At 41.7% G+C, this 27995-nt stretch overlaps 1 protein-coding gene across 2 annotated transcripts; it reads left to right on the top strand.

The window, feature by feature from the left end:
- The first annotated feature begins 273 nt into the window (after window positions 1-273).
- On the top strand, window positions 274-26805 carry SDAD1 (SDA1 domain containing 1). 2 transcript variants are annotated; one of them, XM_080795583.1, is made up of 22 exons: window positions 274-481; window positions 2673-2777; window positions 3235-3333; window positions 7228-7338; window positions 9692-9763; window positions 9889-9989; window positions 11588-11645; window positions 12227-12301; window positions 13423-13524; window positions 14064-14133; window positions 14831-14934; window positions 16938-16995; window positions 18094-18152; window positions 18901-18977; window positions 19371-19468; window positions 19573-19649; window positions 20587-20713; window positions 22383-22477; window positions 22620-22810; window positions 22919-23003; window positions 23830-23991; window positions 25958-26805. In XM_080795583.1, the coding sequence occupies exons 1-22, from the start codon at window positions 392-394 to the stop codon at window positions 26003-26005; spliced, it is 2064 nt and encodes a 687-aa protein (XP_080651709.1). In that variant the 5' UTR covers window positions 274-391; the 3' UTR covers window positions 26006-26805. The 2 variants fall into 2 exon arrangements, with proteins under 2 accessions (XP_080651709.1, XP_080651710.1); XM_080795584.1 differs by having other exon boundaries at window positions 3164-3333.
- Window positions 26806-27995: the final 1190 nt, after the last annotated feature.

The following is a 27995-nucleotide window of genomic DNA, read 5'->3' as shown; positions in this document are numbered from 1 at the left end:
CTCTCTACTCCCAGAAGAAAAGCTTCCGTCCTTAGGCTGTTGGATTTAAAAGACGATTAATTCTTATCTATTTGTTTCATAGGAGTGTCAGAATGACGATATAAACTAATGTCTCTGAGGGAAAAAAATCAAAACCTCGTGTAAACCCCTAATAAGCAGTTCGGCGGTGGGAGTAAATTTGACACTCCGAGGCTCCCGTAGGCTCTCCGGTTGCTGCTTTTTTTTTTTTTTTTTTTTAAGAGCCAACATGGCGCCGCCTACCCAGCGTCCCGTGTGCTGCTTCCGGTTATTCTCGGAAGCAGGATTCCCGCACGCGGCCGACACGGTTGGTGGTGGCCGGAGGTGTGGGGTTTCTTAGAACTATTCCTTGCGGAGCCCGTCAGCCGCCGACATGTCTGGCAGAAACAATAACAAGCTGCCCAGCAACCTGCCGCAGTTGCAGAATCTGATAAAGCGGGATCCGCCAGCCTACGTCGAGGAGGTGGGAGTGCGGCGTGGCGCCGGGGCCCGGGCCGGGGGAGGGCGTAGAGGGGAGCTGGGTCCTGACTCGCCCCAAGTTCTTCGGTTAGGTCCAGGGATCCCTCGGGAGGAGACAGGAGGTTGAGGGAGGGACATGCCTCTGGTTTCGTTCCCCACGTCGTGGAAATTTGCTGCCCGTCTCTACTCTGTAGTCCCTGCTGCCAAGGAAACACCCTTAGAGATTTTATTTTATTATTATTTTGCTTTAAGGCTTCTCTCCCGATCTCATAGAGATGGAGGGACAAATGCCCCCTCCCCATCTCTAACTTCCATGTAGATTTTCAGCCTTTTGCCTTCAGAGACCCCTAAGTTGAGTAGGTCGGTGACACTGGATGACCCGCGTGTCGGAAAGCCTGCCACGGGACGTGTTTCCGAGAGCCGCCAGTGCACCTCCGGACGCAAGATTCAAAGCTGGCCGTGGGGGCAGTTAAGGAGCAGGAAGGGGTCCCAGTCTGGAGGGATGTCAGTGCTCTAGAAGCAGCACCGACGAACAAAGAGGACACTTGCTGAGCGGAAGAAAACGGGGCAGCATTGTGTCCGCAGAGAAGCAGTTTTCCATGGAGCGTCGGAGTGGCTGGAGTGCTTTAAAAAGAATTATGTCCTGGCCCCTCCCAAGAGTCCTTAACTCCTCCGGTTTGGGGACTAGAGAGAGGGGAATAAGGGATGACCTGGGAGTCCTGGACCTTTGTGGTGACTGATGAACGTTAAGGGGCGTGATGATACTAGTTCTTAACAATCTCAAGGCAGATAGTGGCGGCTGGACTATGGCTAGGAGGGGGAAGAAGTGAGTTAAGGATCTTGTCGGGAGCACACGGAGTTCTGGGGCCTTCTCCTCACTCCTGTCAATGGTGATGTGGAGTCAAGAGAGCAGGGTCTTATCTGAAGCATGTAGGGGCTGTAGGTCTTTTTCTTGACTCCTGGTCTTGGAGAAAGCGGAGGCCTAAGAGTTTTGTTGGGGGAAATCAAGAGTTTTGTTTTTTGACTGTGCTAGTTTAAGATGTCTATTAACACAGATGCCAGCCAGGCAATTGGAGATAATGAATACGGAGTGCCCTGGGCCCGTTAGGGCTGCTAATACAAGTAGTCATTCTCAGGGTACCTGGGTGGCTCAGTTAGCACCTGACTCTTGATTTTGGCTCAGGTCATGATCTTAGGGTCCTGGGATAGAGCGCTGTCATGGGCTCCTGTCTCAGGGAGTCTGCTTGAAGAGTCTCTCCCTCTGCCACTCCCCCCACTCATGCTCTCTGTCTTTTTTTTTTTTTTAAATAAAGATTTTATTTATTTATTTGACAGAGAGAGAGAGAGATCACAAGCAGAGAGGCAGGCAGAGAAGGAAGGGAGAAGCAGGCTCCCTGCTGAGCAGAAAGCCTGATTCGGGGCTAGATCCCAGGACCCTGAGATCATGACCTGAGCCGAAGGCAGAGGCTTTAACCCACTGAGCCACCCAGGCACCCCATCTCTGTCTCTTTCTAAAAATAAATAAATAAATAAAACTTAAAAAAAAACCTCATTCTCACAGTGCCTCTCATACACTCACACAATTTAAAACTGTGGCCTGCCGCTGGAGAGTAGATATAGGGCATGAAACTGAGGCCTGGTGAGTTCCAACATTAGATTGCTGGGTTGTTAGAATTAAATATAATTAAATGAGGTACACAATGACTTGGCATATAGCAAGTGTTGAATAAGTGGAAGCTGTTATCATTATTTTTGTGTATTGCTTTTGCTGTTGACACATCCTATGTAGAACTCCAAGATAAAATCTTATTCATTATTTGAAGGAAGATGGGGATTTTGACTGGAGAATTTTATATAGTTGCAATATAATTTACTTATTCTGACCTTTATTTTTCTGCTGCTGTGAGTGTTCTACATATTGAATATGAGTTTTTGATTCTTGCTCTAATGTGCTTTACACCACATAACCTACGTTTCTAATGATAAAGGAAAGGGTCTTTAGATTACCTATGATGTGCTCACATTTTTCAAAACTTATTTTGAAGGATGTGGGTAAGGAAAAGATGTTCCTGCACACTTTTGCCATACCTTTTTCTCCATGCCACTGTCAGAGATGTCTACTAAGTAATTTCTCATTCTTTACTGAGAAAGCCATATAATAGAAGGTGACCAACTTAAATTTTATTTTCCTACAGTTTCTACAGCAGTATAATCACTACAAATCCAATGTGGAGATTTTCAAATTACAACCAAATAAACCTAGCAAAGAACTGGCAGAGCTGGTGATGTTTATGGCACAGGTAAGAGGATTTCTGAGTAAAACGTAGACCAGTTGTTTTATACAGTTTGCAGAATATTTTTCCAGTAATACCCAACCTTATTCCAGTCAGGAGTGGAAATTTAATTAAAAAAATATTTTTAAGTTTCCCTTTTTGCAAATTTTATTTTCTCCCTAAGCCGAATTAGAAGATTTTGCTGGAGCATTTCGCAGAACCAACCAAAGCAAAACTTTGAGGCTGTTTGGTTTTTTTGCCAAATTCATCATAAGAGCAGATTCTAATTTGTCACACATGTTTTACTAAGATTAGAAGAAATATGAAAGAAGTCAGGAAATTAGCATGTAGAATAGAAAAATTATTTGAAACCATCTACTTCTGTGAAACAGCCTTTTACTCTCCTTTTGCAGAGCATCGTGTGTATGTGCATATGAATTATAGGAGAGAAAGAAACTTCAGAAGAACCTTTGCTTTGTTACAGATTGGTCACTGCTATCCAGAACATTTAAGTAATTTTCCTCAAGAGCTGAAAGATCTTCTCTCCTACAATCACACTGTCTTGGATCCAGATCTTCGAATGGTAGGTCCAGTATTTGGATTGATCTATTGTGCTGTGTTTATGTGTGCAAATAATGTGTTTAAATGAGGACAGCCTCAGCTAAACATCTTCTTAAAATGTAAATCAGAATGTGTCACCTGTTCCTTAAAATCTTTCTGTGGCTTCTCATCTACACTTAGAGTAAAACTCAAAATTACTAACATGGCCTGTAAGTCCCTATATAATCTGCTTCTTGCCAATGTTTTGGGTTTTTTTGTTTGTTTGTTTTTTGGGGTTTTTTTAGAAAGATTTTATTTTATTTTTTATTTTTAAAGATTTTATTTATTTATTTATCAGAGAGAGAGAGAGAGCGCGCGCGCACACAAACAGGCAGAGGTGGAGAGAGAAGCAGGCTCCGTGCTGAGCAAGAAGCCTGATGCGGGACTCAATCCCAGGACCCTGGGATCATGACCTGAGCCAAAGGCAGCAGCTTAGCCGACTGAGTCACCCAGGCGTCCCAAGATTTTATTTTTAAGTAATCTCTGTACCCAGTGTGGGGTCCGAACTCACAACCCTGAGATCAAGAGTTAGATGCTCTACCGACTGAGCCGGCCAGGGGCGCCTGCCAGTATTTTTGACCTCATCTCCTTTTTTGCTACATTCCTCTCTCTCTGATCTTTCTATTTTTCCAGCATGCTAACCCTGCCAGGATGGTCCTTTAAATACGTGATTCCTTCTAGTCACTCAAATCTCTTATACATTAAGAACTCTAATTATAATTTACAGTTTTTACAGTGCTTTATGTATTCATTTATTTTTAAATTTTAAGAGTTTGGGGGCGCCTGGGTGGCTCAGTGGGTTAAAGCCTCTGCCTTCGGCTCAGGTCATGATCCCAGAGTCCGGGCATCGAGCCCTGCATCGGGCTCTCTGCTCTGCGGGGAGCCTGCTTCCTCCTCTCTCTCTCTGCCTGCCTCTCTACCTACTTGTGATCTCTGTGTGTCAAATAAATATATAAATAAATTTTAAGAGTTTGAATAAAATTCAGTTCGAATTGGGAAGTGCCAAACCAGAATTGATTAGGAGAACTCCTATAATGCTTGATTTTGTAAATTTCCTCATTAACTGGCCAGTTTGAGCATTTAAATATTGTCGCTTTAGTGGTTGATATTCAGTCCTGGCTGAGATCCCCTTTACCAGCCTTGTGCTCCTGTCTCCCTCACCTGTGGTGGATGTTGGCTGGTACTGGCCCCCAGCTATCCTTTCTCCGGTGCCTTGTCTCCAGCTAAGTGACAGCCCTAGCATATGGGAGGTTGCCCTCTCAGCCTATGGCTGGTACCTGACTATCCCAGAGGTACAAAAGCCCAGCCTCTTCCCTCAGTGTGGGTCCAACTTTGTGTTACAGTTCGTTCTCCAGGGCTTCTGTGTGACTGGACTAAAGCTGGTCTCCAGCCAAGGACGTATCCTTGCTCAGCTTTTCCTTGGTCTGCCCTACCCTGCTTCCTTTACTTCTCTTCTAGAAGAGACCACCCCTCGACAAATCACTGTAATGAATCGGCCTCTGCTTCTTGGGAGCCCAGCCGGAGGCATTTTCAGATTTCATACATCTGCTTTTCAGACACCGCTACAGCAGGTAGAACTGACACAAATATTATGATCACAAGCATGTTAATATCTTATGCCAAAACTTAGACTACCTGTGTAGATTCAGTTTTGTTTCTTTCTCTTAGATTTTCCTGGACTTTTTGTAGTTCTACCGTTTTTATACTTCTTTAGGATTTTATTAATTTGATTAGGCCTGAAAGAAAAGATATCAGACAAGCCAGAGTTTCAAGGTGTGGGTTGTCCACTGAATGACTTTCAGCTGGGATGTGGGACCTGGAAGCACAGCCCAAGAGACTTCAAACTGTTAGTCCAAGGACGTCTACTTACGTCATAAAACTTCAAGTCCCTATAGGTCATACAGATTGGGATTTTGAGTATGAGACTTAGTGTCTTCCCAAGGAATGAGGTTTCCTTTAAGTTTTGTGTGTCTCATAGTACCCGACCAAACTGGTCTGCAGGCATTGTTGAATAAGTAAATGTGTGTATGTTTCTTTATAGTTTTTTATGATGATTAATAGGTCTTTAAAAAATAATTAATGGAGATTTCCTTTCCTCGGAAACAAGGGATTGAGTGTGTAATTAGCATTCCTCTTTAAAGGATTCATTTAAAAAAGATGGTGGATCCTCTTTTTTTTTTTTTTTTAAGATTTTATTTATTTATTTATTTGACACACAGAGCGAGCACAAGCAGGGGAAACAGCAGGCAGAGGGGGAGGGAGAAGCAGGCTCCCCGCTGAGCAGGGAACCTGATGCGGTGCTCCATCCCAGGACCTCGGGATCCAGACCTGAGCAGACACGTAACTGACTGAGCCACCTGGGTGTCCCTAAAACAAACTGGTGGCTCCTCTTTCTAATTGGTGATTGTGTTGACCGCCGGTCCTTGACAGCTACTGGACTTTCTGCCTAGTGTTTTGTTATTTTCCCAGGACTTTTGAATTATTCCCAAGTTTTTGCTCACTTTTTCCTACTTATGCAGATAGAACAGACTTTGTTTCTTAATGGAAGAAACAAAATACCCATGTATTTTGTGGTGCCGGGGAGAGACAGAGGGAAAGGGAAGGAGAGACTCTAAGCAGACTCGATGCTGAGCTTGGAGCCCACCGCAGGGCTCGATCTCCTGACTCTGAGATCATGACCTGAGCTGAAACCAAGAGTCAAGACACTTAACCAGCATTAACCGAAGATGCCCCTTGTATTCATTTCTTTTTTTAAGTGTTATTTATTTTTTTGTTCAAATTATTATCACCTGGCCAGTGGGAGCTTCTCAGTTCTTTTGACTAAGCTCCTCTTTTTTAAAATATTTTATTTATTTATTTGACACACAGAGAGAGAGATATCACAAGTAGGCAGAGAGAGAGGGGGAAGCAGGCTTCCCGCTGAGCAGAGAGCCTGATTCGGGGGCTCAATCCCAGGACCCCGGGATCATGACCTGAGCCTAAGGCAGAGGCTTAACCCACTGAGCCACCCAGGTGCCCCTAAGCCCCTGTTATTTTTGAAAGCATCCTTACATTCTGGCAGAAATAATTCTAAAACCTTTTTTACTGCTTTTCCTGCTGCAAGACTTGGAATCAACTACTCTCCAAGGATTACTTGTTCCATTAATGCAGAATGGTAGCAGAAGCCAAACCTTGGGCGATAAGGGTACTTGTGAAAGTTGGTGGTAAGCGGGCGTGCTGTTAAGTGCTGTTGGCTGATTCTTGGTGCTAACAGTACATCCAAGGACTGTCTTGGAAGGTCACAAATTCAGATTGATGATTCCAGTTTATTCTGTTCTTGTTACCTCACCTTTCTTATCTTTGTGCATTCATGGGTCACTAGGGGGTTGTCATATTTTTTTTAAAGTTTTATTTATTTATTTGAGACAGAGAGAGCACAAGCAGGGAAGAGTCAGAGGGAGAGGGAGAAGCAGATTTCCCCGCTGAGCAGGGAGCCCAATGTGACAGTTGATCTCGGGACCCTGAGATCATGACTTGAGCCGAAGGCAGGCACCTAAACAACTGAGCCACCCAGGCGCCCCGGGTTTGTCCTATCTTGACACTTCCTTGACTTCCATGTGTAAAGCAGGCCCCCCCACAGTCACTGCGTATCAGTGATATTACCGTTCTTCGTGGCATATGTCACTGTCTGAGATACACCTGTTTACGTGCTTCCTGTCTGCTCTTCTGCCTGCTCCCAGTGGAAGGTCCGTGAGGGCAGAGGCTGATTGTTCTGTTCCAGTGCCCAGAATAGTATCTAATTAGTAGAAGGTAGCGTGCTCTTTTGGGACATACATGCTCCCTTTTCTCATCTTTATTTCATCATTATCACATAGTATGTTTTCTTTTCCTTCCTTAGACATTTTGCAAAGCTTTGATCTTGCTGAGAAATAAGAATCTCATCAACCCATCGAGTTTGCTGGAACTCTTCTTTGAACTTCTGCGTTGCCATGATAAGCTTCTGCGAAAGGTGAGCAGTGAAATTGCTTTATTCCCCCCTTATATTTTCATTTTTCCTTGCAGTGACGTTAAAACTTATAGATTGAATTCTTTTTTTCTTTTTTTAAAGATTTATTTATATATTTATTTGACACACAGAGATCACAAATAGGCAGAGAGGCAGGCAGAGAGAGAGGAGGAAGCAGGCTCCCCCCTGAGCAGGGACCCCGATGTGGAGCTCGATCCCAGGACCCTGAGCATGACCCAAGTTGAAGGCTGAGGCTTTAACCCAGTGAGCCACCCAGGCGCCCCTAAAACTTATAGATTGAATTCTTTTTTTTTTTTTAAAGATTTTATTTATTTATTTGTCAGAGAGAGTGAACACAGGCAGACAGAGAGGCAGGCAGAGGCAGAGGGAGAAGCAGGCTCCCTGCTGAGCAAGGAGCCCGATGTGGGACTCGATCCCAGGACCCTGGGATCATGACCTGAGCCGAAGGCAGCCGCTTAACCAACTGAGCCACCCAGGCGTCCCTAGATTGAATTCTTTTTTATTTTTTTATTATTATTATTATTTTTTTAAGATTTTATTTATTCACCTGACAGACAGAGATCACAAGTAGGCAGAGAGGCAGGTAGAGAGAGAGGAGGAAGCAGGCTCCCTGCTGAGCAGAGAGCCCGATGCGGGGCTCGATCCCAGGACCCTGGGATCATGACCCGAGTCGAAGGTAGAGGCTTTAACCCACTGAGCCACCCAGGTGCCCCCTAGGTTGAATTCTTAATACTCCATGTTGTTGGATGCAGTTAAGAAAAATTTTAATAGGAAAAAATCAGTGCTTGTGTGCATACAACGTGGTGCTAATAGCTAACATTTATTGAGTGCTTAGTTTTTCCCAGCTACCATTCAGAGCTTTTTAAATACTTGTTTACTCACAAGGTGAGATCCGGTGTATTATTACTGTTATTTTACAAATGAAAAGGCTGAGGCTTGAGGAGGTAAAGTAAGATGCCCAGAGTCACAGGCCATGTTAGTGGGGAGGCAGGAATGTAAACCGGGGCAGTGCGGCTCCAGTACCCCTGCCTTTTTCACCTGTACTTCACCAGTGAGCTACATCAGAGCATGGGCTGGACACCGCGAACTCTGACAGCCCCCACCCTATCTCCCAAACACTTCTTTTGTTATTAAGATTTCCCTGTGACTTCGTATTTGCTTGTATAAGTAATGCTAGGGCTGAAGGTTTGTGAAAGAAATTGAAGAAAGAAAAATTTAAGTTTGCATTTATTAAAAAACTTTTTTTCCAAGTATTAAGAGACTGCCACCATTTGATTTTAGCAATTGTATTTCTGGGCCTAACTGTGAGATAAAAGTTGTCTGTGGGAGCATATTTTGGGTACCTGTGGTATTGGTAAACCAGTTAGGGGGTAAGTAAATGGAGCAATTTTCCTTTATAAAAATAACTTTATTGTGATATAATTCACATATGATTCATCTATTGGAAATGTACAGTTCAGCGGTTTTTTTTATATTCACAGACTTTGCAACCATCACTACAGTCAATTTTGGAGAATTTTTATCCCCCTCAAAAAGAAACCCCATTCCCATTAGCATTCACTCCCCATTTCCCCATCTTTTCTCAGGCCTGGGTCACCACTAATCTACTTTTGGTCTCTATAGATTTGTCTGTCCCGGGTATTTCATATAAATGGAATCACCCAATGTGTAGTATTTGTGTCTGGCTTCTTTCACTTAGCATATTGCTTTCAGAGTTCATCTTCGTTGTTAAATGTGTCAGTACGCCCTTCCTTTTTGTTGCCAGGTAATACTCCGTCATATAGTTATACCACATTTTGTTTGTCTTTTCATCAGTTAGTGGACAGTTGGGTTGTTTCCACTTTTTGGCTATTATGGATAATGCTGCTGTGAATGTCTGTGTGAAAATATATTTCATTTTTCTTGGAATTGTTGGGTTATATGGTAACTCCTTGTTCAGCCTTAATAGGGCAACTTCCCTTTTGCATTTTTGCTGCTGCTTTGTGTTTTGTTTATGGTGCTTATATAATGAAAAGTAGGTAAAGTTAAATTCTCCCACACATTTGTACTTTTCTCCAAACTGAGCAAGGTTAGAAATGTTAGTTAAGGGGCGCCTGGGTGGCTCAGTGGGTTAAAGCCTCTGCCTTCGGCTCGGGTCATGATCCCAGGGTCCTGGGATCGAGCCCCGCGTCGGGCTCTCTGCTCAGCAGAGAGCCTGCTTCCTCCTCTCTCTCTCTGCCTGCCTCTCTGCCTACGTGTAATCTCTGCCTGTCAAATAAATAAATAAAATCTTAAAAAAAAAAAAAAAAGAAAGAAACGTTAGTTAAATGTGTATGTTTTTGTTTCCTTTCCTTAGACTTTGTACACACATATCGTCACTGATATCAAGAATATCAATGCAAAACACAAGAACAATAAGGTGAACATAGTAAGTACCCTTTTGTTTCCCATGTTCGCAGTATGCACCAGCAGTGTACATGTTATACATGTTATACATTGTATATGTTATAATACAGTGTTATATTAAGTCTTCTTTCTCCTCTTTTTCTTAAGGTGCTGCAGAATTTCATGTACACCATGCTAAGAGACAGCAATGCAACTGCAGCTAAGATATCTTTGGATGTGATGATTGAGCTCTACAGAAAAAACATCTGGTAACGTATATGTTTCTCTCTTGAGAAGGAGATTCTCACTCATTTATAATTACTACAAAGTACACAAATATTTTTCTTGATCTCTGTCACAGATTAAGTTGGAAATTTTTAAAAAATAGCAATCCAAATAACTAATAACATCGGCAACCATTTCTTGAGCCGCCTCCGCCTCATAGGATCTCTTTCAACCTTTGGAACAACATAATGTAGCTTATCTGGCGTTATCCCCATTTATAGGTGACAAAACTAAAGTTCATGGAGTGTAAGCTTAGTAGTTAGGCAAGGGCAGAGCTGACCTTCAAACCCAGATGTCAGACTGAAGTCTGTGCTCTTTCTACCCTGCCACTCTGAGGATTTTCAAGTCTGTTAATCCCATGTATGTAAATTATCAGGCTCTGTAAACTTTGGTTTATTGATACATTGCTCCTAATTCATATCTTTTTTACTATAAAAGTAATATTCATTGCAACAAAAAATTAGGAGAAGCTAGAAAGGGTTTTTAATTTTTTTTGATAGTTTCATCACCCAGAGGTGATCACTGTTTATAGCTTATGATATTTTTCTCCTGTTTTTTTCTTTAGTGTGAATTTTTTTAAAGATTTATTTATTTATGGGGCTCCTGTCAGTCGTTAAATGTCTGCCTTCAGCTCCAGTCATGATCCCAGGGTCGTTGGATCGAGCCCAGCATCGGGCTTTCTACTAGGTGGAAAGCCTGCTTCTCCCTCTCCCACTCCCCTTGTTTGTATTTCCTCTCTTGCTGTGTCTCTTTTTGTCAAATAAATAAAATCTTCAAAAAATAAATTTATTATACAAAGAGAGAGCGTATGCACACACAAGCAGGGAGAGGGGGAGGGGCAGAGGAGAGGGAGAGAAATCCTCAATCGGACTCCTGTTGAATGTAGAGCCCCACATGGGGCTAGACTCCAAGACCCTAAGGTCATGACCTGGTGAAATCAAGAACCAGCCACTTAGCCAGCTGAGCCACCCAGACGCCCCCTTTAACATATGAATTTTTAGGTACGGTTGGATTTTGCAGTACTATTAAGTTTTTATTCATTTTTTTGTTTCTCTTATCTTGACTGTGTTCCTGTGTCATTAAAAATTCTTCAAAACAGCCCATACTAAATGGCTGCAAAATTTTCTGACATAAGACTGGGCTAAAGTTTAATTAAATGTTTACCTATGGTTGACAATTTAGCAATCCATGATTTTTTTTTCCTATGACTATTTATTTTTTGCAACCCACAACTTTTTATTTTTTTTATTTTTATTTTATTTTTTTCTTAAGATTTTATTTATTTATTTGACAGACAGAGATCACAAGTAGGCAGAGAGGCAGGCAGAGAGAGGAGGAAGCAGGCTCCCCACTGAGCAGAGAGCCCGATGCAGGGCTTGATCCCAGAACCCTTGTATCATGACCTGAGCTGAAGGCAGAGGCTTTAACCCACTGAGCCACCCAGGCGCCCCAACCCACAACTTTTTAAACCATGGAGTCTAACATGCAGGAATATATATTGTCTGTTTTGTGCCATTGTCAATGCTTTGAAATGCAAGAGAATGAAAATTTACTTGGAAAACACTCATATGTCTTACCCCAGGAATGATGCCAAAACGGTCAATGTGATCACAACCGCATGTTTCTCCAAGGTCACCAAGGTGAGCGTCCACAGGGCTGTGTGAAGGCCATGAGTAGCAAGGAGACGGGCGTGGGAGGAAGAGGTGCCGTATGGGCTCGCAGTTCACGTTTGGTCGTGCTGCTTCCCTGGGTCATCTGTGCTTTAGAGGAGGCAAATGAAGTTCGGAGTTTTTTAAATGCTTTGTAGTAAACGATAGCCTTAGTGTTTACTTTCTCCTATAATTCTTGCCTGCTCCTTTGGGCCCAGGCATAGCTGAAAGAAATTTAAGAACATGTTTGACTTTTTGTTAGAAAGGCTACAGTGTCACTTTTTGGGGTAGGGGCAGGGATGTAGAAATTCCTAGTAGTCTACTTAAAGGGTAACTGCATAGAGCCTGGCTGTTCTTATCTAAATATATCTTTTTAAAATTATATATACTTTTGGGACAAATAATGTTATAACAACATTGTGTTTTAATTGAGAAAAATGGGCCCAAATCCCATCAGTCTGATTTTATTCCTTCAGATCCTAGTTCTGTGCGAGAATAATGCATAAACAAAAGTATTTATTCTTTGTTGTAAGCTGGGGTGAGTAATTGACTTCGTTCTGATTGGTCTTTAGATATTAGTTGCTGCTTTGACATTTTTCCTTGGGAAAGATGAAGAGGAGAAACAGGACAGCGACTCAGAATCTGAGGTTATACGTTCAACCATAGATGCTTCTGAACTTGACCGTAGTCTGTCACATTTCATTGTTGCTCTCAGTACAAATTGTAAAATCCGTGACTGCTCAAGTTAGAAAGACGCTTACATATTACCTTTATCTTTTATTGTGTTCTGCCATCCTGAGATTTTATTCTATTTAGAATTCGTCACTTACATTCACTAAGATTGGGTAAAGAACTAATTGGATTCATTTAGCCTTGTTCTTAGTTCAAAAGCTGTACCTCTAACTCATTATATAAACTTAGAATGAAAATTGCTGCCAGTGTATTTTTTGAGATGATGTCAGTATCATAGGGTGTTTAGAGAAGGAGAGGAATAATATCGTGGCATCTTTTTAAAAGGCAAAATGAAGATATATGTCATGAAATTTTCTTTATTAAAAAATATTTTTTAGTAAAATCAAAAAATTCTAAGAAAAAATATCCTTTCTCATATTAGCATTGTGGTAACAGTACCAGACAATTTAATAAGCTCTTTTAATTCATTTTGTTATTAAATAATATGTGAATAATATATTCTTATTGTAAAAAAATTACAGATACTATAGGTAAAAGTTTTCTTGATCCTGTCTTATTCGTACTTCTCTGTTTTATCTTCACAGATAACCATTTTATTTCCCATGCATTTATGTGTATATGTTATATGTATATTAGATCTTTGAAATATATATAAATAATATGTGCATTAGTCTGCAACCTGCTTTCTTTGTGTTGTATATATAGATATACATGCATTTAGTACACACAGATCTACCTCATTCTTTTAACCTCCACGTATTCCAGAATATGAATGTTTTATAGCTTAAGCATTTTCCTAATGACAGTGTTTCCAGTTTCTTTTTTCAAATAAAAATGAAGTTGTATTTTATACTTGGGTAAGAATTAAAAGCAGAATACAAAAACAAAAACCAGTGTTTAGTGACAGTCTTTATATGGACCTGTTTGTACACATAGGCAAATCTTTTTTATTGAATTTTAAGTGGTGCTCATTTTTGATAGCAGTTGCAGAGTATAAATACAAAGAAGTCTCTGAAAGCCTTACTATTTGCTTCTATGCAGATTTTCCTTGTTTACAAAGTAGTTTCTTCTTCAGGATGAAGGACCAACAGCGAGAGACCTGTTAGTGCAATACGCCACAGGGAAGAAAAGCTCCAAACACAAGAAGAGGTTGGAAAAGGCTATGAAAGTACTCAAGGTGAGGCTTGTACCTGGCAAATGAGGTAGGAATCATTAGACTGTAGAATATGGAGTTTTTAGCAAAAGCTTTTAAGAATTTGAAATAAATAGAATTTTTGAGAAACTTAGAAATGTGTGATGAATTTTTAAGTACCGGTTTTTTAGATGATGAAATGTTTTCAGCTCTAGCAAAGTCTGTGACTTGAATAAATTTGATTAAACTCACTTTTCACTTGTGATCAAGATGGCCTATAATAGGGTGTTCTTGCTGGATTCATCTTTTCAGAAGAGTATACCAATGAAATACATTTTGTATTTTGTCATGGTTAGTCTGAAACCTCATTCATTTAGCCCTTCTTTGTCTTTAAGTGTTTATATTTCTAAATTCTTTTAAGTCTCACGGGTGCTATTTGCTGATACATTTCCGAGGTTTAATGTAAAAAGAAAAACCACCTTTAGTTCTAGTTGAAAGAAAGTTTTTGAAGGAAATTTGTTGTAGGTTCCCCTCCTGCAATAGTGTGGTGTAATGTACATGTTTTTCTTCTCATTTTATTTCAGAAACAAAAAAAGAAGAAGAAACCAGAGGTGTTTAACTTTTCAGCTATTCATTTGATTCATGATCCCCAAGGTATTATAATTATGACTTGCCAAGTTCCTTTCTGGCCTTTTCTCTGGCTGTTACCAAGGAATATAAGCTCCCTGGCACTTAATAATAAACAGTCAGTAATTGTTGTTACTAGTTGGTTGTAGCTGGGGAATTATGTTCTAAAGTTGTAATTCCCAGTCACAGCAAAAGAAGAATGTGGAAGAAGAGTCTTTGTGTCTTTAACGAACAGTAGTGGTAGGATATTGTGCTTGACTAAATGAAAACTTGATAATCTCTTGTCGGTGCAGATTCTGACTTAGTAGGTCTAGGGTGGGGCCTGAGATGCTGTATTTCTAACAAGCTATGAGGTAGACCAGCGGCCGGTGGTCTGTGGACCCCACTTTGGGGAACAAGACTGAGAACTGTTAAGTGGGGCTCTTATCAAACAGTCAGTCAAGATGTGGATGCTCAAAATCCTGGGGATCCTTCAGACTTAACTTTGGGCACCAGTGAAAGTCCATTCACCTGTGTGTGAATCTTTTCACCTTCGGTGATGCTGCTGTTCGTAACTGTCCTGGTTCAGCAGAGTGATTTCAGGTACAGTCACTGATCTGCCATACTCACTTCCACACTCACTACCACAGTCACTGATCTAACAACTGCCTCTCTCTACACCTGTCAGATAATGCTGTACAGACCGTAAACTCACAGTGGACTCCTCTGATCTTCTGCTTTCCAGATTTTGCAGAAAAACTGCTAAAGCAGCTAGAGAGTTCTACGGAGAGGTTTGAGGTGAAAATGATGCTCATGAACCTCATCTCCAGATTGGTGGGAATTCACGAGGTTTGAATTACATTGTGTTTCTCATTTTGGTGAGAATATTAGAAATAGAATTATTCCTGGTGAAAGGAAAGCCACTAAGGTAGAACAGCGGCTTAATTTTATCCCTCAAAACCATTTAAACCCATACAATTTAGAGACGAATAAAATCTTCCACTCCGAAAACAGCAATTTTTATCACTTTGTTTTCTTATCAGTAAATACGGATCTTAAATTCTACATATATTTTTATGGACAGACTATTTTGTGTTCTGATTTTCTACTTTATTTGATCAACACGTACGTTTTTCTGAGCCATCATAACCCATGTATTTTTATCAGCTATTACTCCATTTTGCAGTTTCTTTATCCCTTTATAGCTTTACTGACTTCCAGACCACTCTGGTAGATTTTCAGTGTTCGCAAACCTGAATTCTCTGGTCATTTATTTCATGTTGAATTAAATTATAGGAGCTCCTTGGTGGTATTTTATATACATATATACATACATCTGTATAGTGCGTACATATGGAAACTTCACACATACTCACAGACCAACTGCTATTGTAGAAAATGAGATTTCTAGAAAGTTAGGCCATGAAGAAATGGCATTGAGGTTGTTCCCTATCATTTCACTCTTGAGATTTGCTGCTGTGTACATCATTGAATGTGTTCCCTTCTTCAGAATGTTTTTTTAAAATTTATTTTTTAAAGCTTTTAAATTTTATTTATTTATTTATTTATTTATTTATTTATTTTTATGTAATCACACCCAACATGGAGCTTGAACTCGTGACCCTGAGATGAGGAGTTGCACACTCTTGCAACTGAGCCAGCCAGGCACCCCCTTCGAAAAGTTTATTTAAAGAAGAAAAGTAAAACAGCCTTATTTGTTGAAAATCTAGCAGTGTCAACATATATTCAGTTAAAAATGAAAGTACATGTGGGTGAAAGCACTTATTCCCTTTTCCTAAGAAAAACTTAACATCTTAACGAATAAAATGCCTTTTCTCCATGGGCTGTAGTCCTACCGCACAATTACCAGGTGAATTTATGTTATATTTGTGCAGAAATTTCATGTCAGGCCTGAATTTGAGCTTCATAGGAAAGCAGAAGTGATGTGTAATTTAAGCATGGTTTGATAGAAGTGATACTAGAGTTTCACAACTGACTATAGTTGAGCATCCATCTTTACACTGAATCTACATCTTCCTTATTACTGGTCTGGTCCTGGTTTTGCTTTGTGGCTAAATAGAAAAAACTAATTTATTCTGACATGGTGAACTTTAAGTAAGACAAGTCCATTTCCAAAGTTTCTCTCCTTGTAGTTAAAGATTACAGCTGCTTTGGTGAACATTTTGTAATGTATGGTAATGTCAAATCACGATGCTGGACACCTGAAAGTAATATGATACTGTATGTCAACTACCATTTCTAAACTACAGTTGCTTTAGTAACTAGACTCTGTTGCCTTTATTTAGGGGGACTCCAGACTGCTAGTGTCTTCTCTGCAAAATACAGAGCTCAGAGTAGTGTTGAGCTAAATAGCGAGCTTCCTCCAGTGTGATTGGACTGGTATCCAGTAATAAAATGAGAACCGTGGGGTTTGGGTGATGAAATTATACCACGTGCTATTCAGGCTCGAGTTACTATGTTATCCCTTGCTTTGGAACCTTAATATCATTGCTGTTCCTTCCTATAATCCTCTTTATCTTTGAAGACTTAAAAAAGTTAGTTCTGCAGCCACACCGATTTTAAAAGTAGAAGAAGTTACATTTTTGGTTGCCTTTTTTCCTCCTGGTTTATTGTGCATGCACTTCTTCTCCCAGACATAAGGAGGATGACAGCAGCATACCCTCCCTTTCCTTGGGTAATACAGTACATTGGATCATAATACTTGTTGAGAAAAAACAAAAATAAAAAATGATCCCTAGTTAGTTGAGGTTGGTGATAAAATTGCGTTAGGGAAAAATAAAACTCTAGAGCATCAGTTACATAAATATTAAAGATTATGCTTCTTTCTACAGCTTTTTCTCTTCAATTTCTACCCCTTTCTGCAAAGGTTTCTGCAGCCCCACCAAAGAGGTAAGTTTCCCATTTGCCATGTTCCTTTGCTGACCTTGGGTGGGAATAACTACTCATGCCTTTTGTTTTGGAATTATTAAAGGCAAGAGTTAAGAGTAAAGTGTGTTCTGTTTAAGAAAAGGGGAGGGAAATCCTTTTGTTTTCTTTACCCCCATCTGCCATGGGTTAATCTGCTTATCAACTTTAAGAAACAGTTATTTTTAGAAGACAAAAGACTGGGTTCTCAAAGCATGTCTTTTTGTAATATTTTAAACAGGTAGAAAGTCCTAACCAATGAATCTGACCTACTGTAACTGTAATAGATACCAGAATTTTATGTTACGTTATCATTGACCTCACATGTATTCTCAGTTGAAAACAACATAAGGGCAGGAAAGAAGAGATGGTAGCTTTTGCCTTGAACTTGAATCAAGATAGAAAGGAAGCCAGCATTTGTTGAACATCTAACATAAGCCAGGTGCTGTGCTAATAAGTGCTTTCCATAATCATCTCATCAGATCCTCGCTTCAGTCCTGTGAGGTGTAGAAATAAAAAGACCAGGTCACTCGGCAAGTAAATGGCAAATTGGGATTCACCTCACTTCTTCCTTTTGCCGGAGGTCTTGTTCCTAATATACGCCGCCCCTTTGAAGGGAGAGCGTGCGTATATATTTATGTTTTTAGTTACTTGTTTATTTAGTGATTTCTAGGCTGGACATTGAGTTAGTCGCTAAGAATTCCACAGAGAACATAAAGGATGTCCTCACCTTCGTAGAGCTCACATTCTGGAGGGAGATCCAGAGAGTTTAAAATGTCTGTGTTTAAAATGTCTACATGAACATAAGTATTTTGAGGAAAAGGGAAGAATAAAGACAATACAGAGTGCTGGGGCAGATTCTAGGTTAGAATATATCAGGAAAGACATTTTGAAAAGGCGGCGACTGAGTAGGGACCTGAGGGAAGCGAGGTGTGAGCCTGCAGGGCTCTGGGGCTGGGGGTTCCGGGTGGAGTTAAGCCGCAGTAGCGTCTAAGGCGAGAATGTGCTTGCTGTGTTTAATAATGGTCCTGAGAGGCAGAGCAGTAAACCGACTGTGATCCTTCTGTTCTGTTACATTTTTAGAAGTAACAAAGATCCTTCTGTATGCTGCCCAAGCATCTCATCACCTAGTACCCCCCGAGGTGAGAACTCTTACCCCTTACTTCTGTCTCCTAGCAGTGCCACTACAAACTATATCATGGTGGCTTTTCCCGCAGGGCTGGTTTTTCTTCAAAATGAGAAGAGACACTAACTCTTAAAGAGATGGACACACAAGTTTCGTTATAGAAACTGAAAAAAAAAAAACTTCCTATAGAAAAATAAAGTTCGTTTTAGAAAAGTTGAGAATCCTGCCTTTGATTGCTAAAGCTTTTGTCAGAGAAGTCAAGAATATCAGTAAATTAAAAAAGAGTGCCAGTAAACTTATTTATAGTAATTCTTTTCAACGCTGATAATTCCTTTCTTTGGTTAAAATAGCATTGGAGGGGCACCTAGGTGGCTCAGTTGCTTAAACATCCAACTCTTGATCTCAGCTCAGGTCTTGATCTCAGGGTTATGAGTTCAAACCCTGTTTCGGGCTCCATGCTGGTATAGAGCCTACTTAAAAATAAATAAAATAAAATCATTGGGTTGCCCTGAGTCAAAGCAGTTGTTTAAATCCAACTTGAAAAATAATATTAAAAGAGAGCAGAATTTAATCTAAGGATAGCCAGGAAGACTGCTACCAAAGTAGTTTTATCTGTCTTTCTCAGTCTTGATTCCGTCCAGCTCCCAGACTGAGGATGGAAGACAGTTTTACGTGAACGGTCTATTGTCCCTTCAGCCTCGCATGTTTGAGTAGATAGAGGCATTTTCTCAACACTCATCTCTTTTCTTTTATTCCCAATTCAGATCATTCAGTCAGTGCTCATGACTGTGGCCAACAATTTTGTCACCGACAAGAACTCTGGGGAGGTCATGACAGTAGGGTATGTAGAATGTACCCGGAGGCAGAGGATATGTTTTTAATGGACTGTTGACCCTGAAGTCCCCAATTTATATACCTTTTGATTTAGTCTTTTTAGGAAACCTTCTTAGATTGAACCATCTGAGATTGATGCTTGGGCTTTTTGAATTCATTTTCCTGGGGCGCCTGGGTGGCTCAGTGGGTTAAAGCCTCTGCCTTCGGCTCAGGTCATGATCCCGGGGTCCTGGGATTGAGCCCCAGATCGGGCTCTCTGCTTGGCGGGGAGCCTGCTTGCCCCTCTCTCTCTTTGCCTGCCTCTCTGCCTACTTGTGATCTCTGTCTGTCAAATAAATAAATAAAATCTTTTTTAAAAATTTTTAAAAAATTAAAATAAAAATTCATTTTCCTTTTCTAGAATCAATGCTATAAAAGAGATAACAGCTCGATGTCCTCTAGCCATGACTGAAGAACTTCTCCAAGACCTGGCTCAGTATAAAACACACAGAGATAAGAGTAAGATGCCTGTTATTCTCCGTAGATCAAAGAATATGAAGTGACTCTTTTTTCTCAATAGACTCTTTGCTCTGGAGTTCCTGATTAAAGGTGTTATTTTACAGATGTGATGATGTCTGCTAGAACTTTGATTCAGCTCTTCCGAACACTGAATCCTAAGATGTTGCAGAAGAAATTCCGGGTGAGTGAGACATGCATATGTTGATCAAAGGTTACAGTCTCAGAAGGTGAGACTAGCTTCCTACAGTGTGAGTTTTAGTGTTTTTGAAGCTTCCACTATGCGTACTGGTAATTTTATTCTCAGAACACAATTGAATTAAATCTCGTCGCTTTAACTGTTCTGTAGTGGGCACACGCTCCTTAATGCTGACTGAGTCTTACAGACCCATCAGGCCGTTTCCTCTTGAAAGCTTGTGGCATCATTAACAGATGAGAATTCCAGAGATCAGTCAGTAACTGATGCCAGTACTGACATCAGCCAGTAGGACCAGCCAGGTAGGACCTCTTGGGAAGCGGGAAGGAAGAGAAATGTGTGTGTGGAACAGAAAGAGAGCTGGCGCTCTCAAGACTTGAGAATTGGAGTAGCTGTTCTCGACGAACTGCCAGTTTCCGGATCATATCAGAGGAGAGCAAGGAAGTAGGAGGCAGAGTCCTAGCTGAGGGATTTACTTTGCCCCAAAGCATGAGTCGACTGTTTCTGTCGTTTGATTACTTCCATTGTTCATGATTCTCCGTTCTACATTCATAATCTTAGAGTCCTTTCCTTTGGAGGCTTAAACTCCCGACCCTAAGTTCTATACCTGAGCTGGGATCAAGAGTGTATGCCTCACTGAGTTACCCAGGTGCCCTAAGAATCCTTTTCACGAATAATGCCATCTAAGAACCTTACTAAAAACCTTACTTAAAAAAAACCAAGCCCTTATTTTAGGGGGTGGAGAAGGTGACTGAGGGCTCAGGCGGTTAAGCACCCCCTCCTGATGCTCATGCTTGGGCTCCGCGCTCCTCAGGGAATCCGCTTGACGTCGTCTCCCCCTGCCTCTACCCCCACGAGCACGAGCACACCCGTGCACCCTGTCTCTCAAATAAATAAATCTTCAAAACAATGTTCTTTCCTTTAGGGGAAGCCTACAGAGGCCTCACTAGAAGCAAGAGTGCAAGAATATGGAGAATTGGATGCTAAGGATTACATTCCAGGAGCAGAAGTTCTAGAAGTTGAGAAAGAAGAGGATGCTGAAAACGATGAAGGTTCGTTTTCATTTCGCCATTATTGGAGATAAAATCACTCCTATACTGTATTGATCTTGAAATCTTTGTGCTGACTGAACATCCATTGAACAGATATTTATTGAGCAAGGACTATGTGCCAAGCACTGTTAACAGGCATGGGGGATCAAAATGAGCATGGTTCCTGCTCTTAGGGAACTTGCATTGTAGTGTAGAGGTCATGTCCTCAGGACGGCTGCCCCTTATATAGAGCATGCGGGGCATTCAGGAAAAATAATCGTTTTTTGTTGCCTAGAAAAAATGATGAGGATTAGTCCTGAGCAGTCCCCCAACAAGCAGTCCCCTTGTTGAAGGAGAACACTTGTTGAACATTATTGAATGCTTGAGAAGACTCCATTCTGATTTCCAGGATTAGCCTTTTTTCCTTGATTACTAGAGTCCTGTCTTCTTCATATTAATTCATTAATTGTATCATCAAAACCTTATAAAGCATTACCTGTGAGCTAGCCACTGTCAGTGTAAAGATGAATGGTGTCCTGTCCTTGAAGACCTTTCTTAAATAGCGCAGCAATAAAGTGTTACCAGGATTTATGATTGAAATGGGGCCTAAGGGCAAGAGAGAAGTGAGGTCTACCTCAGAAGTTCAAAAAAGGTCTCAAAGAGGGGCATCTGGGTGTCTCAGTGAGCTAAGCATCTGACTCTTGGTTTTAGCTCAGGTCATGATCTCAGGGTCCTGGCATTGAGCCCTGTGTCAGGCTCCCCAGTCAGTGGGGAGTCTCCTTGAATCCCTCTCTGCCTCTACACATGCTCAAGTGGTCCTGCGTGCTATCTCAAATAAATAAATCTTAAAAAAAAAAAACCTCAGAGATGCTGACCCATGAGCTGTGTATCTTGACTAATAAGTGAGGAGTGGTAGAAAAGTGGAGATTTTCCAGGCAAACTGAGCAAAGCCTTGAAGGATATAAGAAACTTACAATGTAGGATACAGGGTGGAATGTAGCAAGCGACCGGACTAGAGGCAGAGCTGAGGCTTCTGCGGGAGCGGTTGTGTATGTGCCGTACCGGAAAGCTGAACCACTTCCTTGTGGGGAACAACTGAAAAGCTGCAAGCGTCTGTGATTTCAAAAGCTTATTGTGCCGTGACTCCATTAAGTACTAATTCCTCCTCATTGAGGTATCTACAAGGTCCTTCCACATCCAGAATCTTCGACTTCCGTTCTCTGAATGACTGTTTCTAACGAGTTTCTAAAAACATGTACAAATGCGCTTAGACAAGTTGTCAGACCCTTGCTGTGTGGCCAAGAGAAATGTCCAGTTGCTGTTTTGGTGGAAAGAACATTGGCTCTCGGTTCAGACATGATTTTTATGATTTCACCGTAGGGCCACGTTTTCTAGCAGTGTGGCTTGGGGTAGGTATCTTCACTTACAGGGTATCTTCCTCTTCTGTTGAGTCATGAGAGTTAAAAAAAAGTGATTTTAAGGTTTTAGTGTATGGTAGATATATGGTCAGTGCTTATTTCCCATTCTATAAATTAGTTAAATTGATGTGGTTTATTTAACCATAAACATTGTCCAATTCTTGGTCAGTAGAGCTCCATTGACTTTTACCTTACTTTTGCTTAATTTATTTAGACTTACCGTGAGTACAGCATAAAGTGACAGCACTAAAAATGTCTTGTGTGTCACACAGATGGATGGGAGAGTACCAGTCTCAGTGAGGAGGCAGATGCCGACGGCGGGTGGGTTGATGTGCTCCACTCTTCTGACGAAGAACAGCAAGAAATAGTAAGTCCTGAAACGTCCTTGTACAGGGCAGCACTCTGATGTTTCTTAAGACCTAATTCGTGCTGGGCTGGCGGGGCGGGGGGGACGACTTAGCTCTCGCTTGAGCTAGTAGCTCTTTAAACCTCTCTTGTGTGCTTTCAAGTCCCAGAAGCTCAACAGCATGCCCGTGGAGGAGCGGAAAGCCAAAGCTGCAGCCGTTAGCACGAGCCGAGTTTTAACTCAGGAAGACTTCCAGAAAATCCGCATGGCCCAAATGAGGAAGGAACTTGATGCTGCCCCGGGGAAAGCCCAAAAGAGGAAATGTGTTGAAATCGATAGTGATGAGGAGTCCAGGTAAATCAGCCCATCCCCGGGGCTGCCTCAGTCCGCTCCTGTGGTGGTGAGCGCATCAGGAGAAGGACCTCCACCCTGGTTTCATACGATATGTGTCCTTCACCGCAGGGGTGAGCTGCTTTCTCTTCGGGACATTGAACGCCTTCATAAGAAACCGAAGTCTGACAAGGAGACACGGCTAGCAACGGCCATGGTAAGTGAAGGACCGTTTCAGTCCCTGGTCTTCAAACAAAAAACAAATAAGGTGAAAAATGAAATAAAATGAAGAGCAGTATTTTATTCTGATGTTTTAAATAAAGGTATAAATAGCATAGAAGAAAATGCACGGGCTTTAGGTGTTCTGTTAGATGAGGTTTAACAACTAGATAGCATGAAACCACCAATCCAAAACAAGATGTGGAACACAGAAAGGCCCTGCACCTGTGCTGGTATCTGGGAGGCTCAGTGCATTTATCCAAGCTATTAGGAAAGCAGGGAGATGTTTATAGTCATTAAAGAAAAGCCTCTGACAGGTGCTGTGGCCTATCTGGTTGCACATCTACAGCCTCTCCAACCTCCTTTCTTGCCTGCTCTGGTTTCTACACCTTATTTGTTTTGGGCACCATCCCATACTGGTTCCACATCACCCTCTGCATTCCATTTGTACTGGAACCTGTTCAGATGAGTTTAAAAATCCATGTTCTTCCTTCTCCCCCTTCTCATGTTCTGTCCGTACTTCCTGACAGTCTCTGCCCTCCCCCTCTCTCCCACCGTGCATGCCTTCATCCTGCCAAAAACAGCTCATTCCTTTCTAGGAAGCTCCTCTGATCCGACTGGCTGAATTAGGCCCTTTTCTTCCACTGAGCTCCCTTGCCCCATTTCAATGTACCATGGTCATTTCTCCCCTGAAGCGAGTTACTGGGGAACAAGGACTGAGTTCCATCCTCTTTGTCCTTGGCATCCAGTAGAGTGCCTGACATCGCGGAGACGCATCTGGGGGGGAGGTGACCCTTGAAGTGTTCTCGTGTGTGTGCTAATAGGCCGGAAAGACAGACCGAAAAGAATTTGTGAGGAAGAAAACCAAAATGAACCCATTTTCCAGTTCCACAAATAAAGAGAAGAAAAAACAGAAAAATTTTATGATGATGCGATACAGCCATAACGTCCGGTCAAAAAACAAGCGTTCCTTCCGAGAAAAGCAGGTGAGTTCAGTGAAACTTGATTGGTTAGAGCACTGTTGTCGTTTTAAGACTTCTTTACCCTTGAGGCAGTTGTGCCTTTAGGACCCTGTGTTATGTGTGTCTTAGGATTAATGGTAGTATTATTGGAGAGCATGGAGAGGGGGAAGTGGTCAGGACATGTAAATCCTACACCTAACTGGGGTGAGATTCACCTGTGTGACCAAAGGGGAGTCCGTTTTCTTCCTCTATAATGAAAGGAGTGGAAGCTAGACGGTCTGTAAGGTCAGCCCTATGCTAACATTCTTTTTTTTTTTTTAATATTTTATTTATTCATTTGACAGACGGAGATCACAAGTAGGCAGAGAGGCAGGCAGAGAGAGAGAGGAGGAAGCAGGCTCCCCGCTGAGCAGAGAGCCCGATGCGGGGCTCGATCCCAGGACCCTGAGATCATGACCTGAACCAAAGGCAGAGGCTTAACCCACTGAGCCACCCAGGCACCCCTATGCTAACATTCTTGACACCGGATCTGTGAAATACAATACGATCCTTCCTTATGTGCCCTTTTGCAAAGCTTTTATGTTTACAGGTTTTAGGGATTTCATTTTATCCATGTACAGGCTTTGCTGTGTAGTCCTGGGCTGCCCAGCCGGCTCTCTTATTTAGTAATTCATTATAATAAAATAGATTCATGTTTTCATATCTTTCTCCACGGGGAATGTACCAGAGCGTTTCTAAATGTATTCTGAAGGATCGCCAGGAAACCAAGTCAAGAGCTAACCGGTGTTCCTGGACTGCTAGCCAGTATGAGCCTGCCAGGCCAGAAAGTTAATGGCCCGATTTCCAGGGCCGTGTTCCATCTGTGCGGGCACCAGGGGCGTATTAACTACATTAAGGTGCCATTTAAAATCTGCCTGGGGCTCCTGGGTGGCTCAGCCGGTTAAGTGTCTGCCTTTGGCCCAGGTCATGATCCCAGTTTCCTAGGATCAAGCCCTGTGTCTGGCTCCCTGCTCAGTGGGGAGCCTGCTTCTCCCTCTCCTGCTGCTGCTCCTCCTGCTTGGGCTCTCTCTGTCAAATAAATAAAACACTTACAAAATAAAATCTATCTGCTTACTTCATTTTTCTGGTTCTAAACTATGTCCAACAACATCATGTAAATAATACAGTGACAGCATTTTGAAGAGAGGTTGTTAAAACCGAGATGTAAAGGGAGGTACCCTTTCGGATTTTATTATTTTTTTTTAAGATTTTATTTATTTATTTGATAGACACAAGTAGGCAGAGAGGCAGGCAGAGAGAGAGGAGGAAGCAGGCTCCCTGCTGAGCAGAGAGCCCGATGCGGGGCTCGATCCCAGGACGCTGGGATCATGACCTGAGCCGAAGGCAGAGGCTTTAACCCACTGAGCCACCCAGGCGCCCCAACTAACATACAGTTCTTACCCTGTGCCTTGACTATTCTAAAGCTTTCCATTTTTTAACTAACTTAATCAGTATCCAACAATATGAGTAGGTACTGGGATTTTAGATTTTACAGATGAGAAATTAAGACATGGATGAGTTGAGAAATACCTCCTCGGCCATACAAATTAGGTTAAAATGAACTTAATTTTTCTACCTTAAGTGTCTACCCTTAGCTATTCTGTCTGTCTACAAAGACATACCAAGACCCAGATATGAATAAAGGCAAGGAATCAATAACTTAAAAACCATAAAATCCAAAAAATTTGAACATTAAGATAGAAAGGCCAATTCCACCCTCCAAAATTCTTCAAAGCAAACAAATAAAAACATGTATCTATATTGTTAAAATTCAAAAGCTAGGGGTCTTAAAAAATTTCTAGGCATCAAAGAACAGTGCTTGGGAATTCGAGGAATAGCATCCACGATTTGTTGATTTAGTGATTCCATTCTGGTACACTGCCGTATAACCAAGTTAGTATAACAGTGTACCCAAGATTCCCACGTTTAAATAATTTTTCTTCTGTTCCAGCTGGCACTACGAGATGCACTTTTGAAAAAGAGAAAAAGAATGAAGTAACTTCCAAGCAAATGTTCCATCCCAAGAAGAATGCTACATTTGTATCATTATTTTGAAAATTAATCAAGGTTGTCTGTTTACATTAAAGAGTCCTAAAGTACTTTATTGTGAAGAACACAGTAAACTTGGTAGCAGTTTAGTGTTTCTGTTTTGGAGGTGGGTAATGGTGGGAATGTGTGAAATGTAACCGATAGTGGTGGTGTAAAATCATTTTCACTTAGCATTCATGCAAAGAAGAAAAATGTTGGGTGCCTGCTGATTGGCACTGTAGGTACAAGAACGAATGAGCCTTAACCCTCCCAGAAGGCATTCATAGCCTGTTTGGGAAATGCGAGGGGGCAGATGTGGGTCGTATGTGTATCTGTAGTGCCGTGTAAATAGTTCTCTAATAGAGCTAGGTCTGTGCTTTGCTGGGGTCACAGAGGCCTCTGCAGGGCATGGGAGTTAAGATTTTCTCTTTAAACAGGACAGTGTTACAAGAGTAAGAGGTTCTTACTTGTATATAGGCTTACCTGCTCAGAACAGGTCCCTGCTGTACAGGTTTTTCATAGCCAATGAAGCTCTTTTAGTCCATCCAAAAATTGTAAGTATCTTTTTGAATGCCAGGTATAGGCTTTTTTGTTACGACCTTGCTTTTTAAATTGCCTTAAGTATAAACAGTAATCGTGGAGTGTCTTTAGTTTGTCATTTGGACCACCATAGAGGAAAAAGAAGTCAGATTGGTCTCCTCAGCCTGCCTTCATGCTGTGGTATTTTCAGCCCACGGTTTGCTTTGTCTCAATAAAAGGTTCCTAATCTCAGAGAGGTCCTGTTGTGTCTTGACTGCTGTGCTGGTCTCCCTTCCCTTGGCGTGGCTGAGTAGACTTCAGGGGACACAGGGCCATGGTCAGCCTCTGTTTGCAAGTCGTTGATTTGGAAATAGCGGGTGCCTTTGCCTCCGATTTCCTAGATCGTATTGTGGTAGATGAGAAAAGTGTTCTCTGTTACTTGAGAGTAAAAGGCAGTTTTCTGCCCACCAGAATGAGAAAGTAGCTTCTAAAACTTCTCTTGTTCACTTTCTGTGTTCACTTTTGGTTTTACTTGAAACTTTGGGACCTTCCGCAAAGATGCCTCAGATCACTGGACCTCCGTTGTGAAAACCTTGAAGTTCAGTGATTTGAGTCACCCTGGCCGGGTGAGAGGAGTTCTCAGAGTCACCTTCAGCAGCTTCAGTGTTTAACAGGAAGTGTCCAATGCAAATTTGATATTTCAGACCTGAAACTTCTCTCTCTCTCTCTCTCTCTCTCTCTCTTTGTTTGGTTTGTTTGTTTGTACTTTTGAACTGGGTGTCTCCTTGAGAGAGGTAAATAAAATTGAAAATGGCATAGCCCCTAGGGTTCACAGCTTTGCCGCATGACTTCTTTCTGACGGTACCTGTAAGTCTCACCCTTCCTTCCTCAGGACATTTGGACCCCGCTTAGAGGCCAGGAGGCCAAAGTCCGTTCTGTGCTTGGACTCCTGTTGTACTGTGGCTTCACCCTGCTCTTAACTGAGGTTTATATGCAAGATAGAAAAACAGCTAGTGGAAAGGTGAAAGTCTGAACTCTTATTTCTTTAATCACATAGTATCTTAATTCTGCCCGATGCCTTTTATTGTGTAAATCTTCCCTTGAGAATATGTTCTATAAACCTGAAGATGAGATTCTCACAAGGTTGGGTGCTGTCAGCAAAGGCAGAGTGATCTTTCAGGGTCGAAGACGGTAAAAATACTTTGAAGAGGTCATCAGAGTCTGAGCTCCAACTTTTCAGTCTCTGTTTTTCTGTCAGTCCGAAGTATGGATCCATTTCAGGGATGAACACCCATTTCCAAGCTCAGAATATTTACAAGGTGATGTATGAACCTAGAATTCTGGCCCATTTTGTATGTGACCCCAGCAAGTTCCACAGAGGCCAGAGTCTGTTCTCTGCTGTATCACTTGTGCTGGTTCAGTGCCTAGGAAGTTAGGGGCTT

The sequence above is a fragment of the Martes martes genome (assembly GCF_963455335.1).
Source record: "Martes martes genome assembly, chromosome: 2".
NCBI classification, from domain to species: Eukaryota; Metazoa; Chordata; class Mammalia; order Carnivora; family Mustelidae; genus Martes; species Martes martes.
The sequence above is the reverse complement of the archived record's forward strand: the minus strand, read 5'-3'. Positions and strand labels throughout refer to the sequence as shown.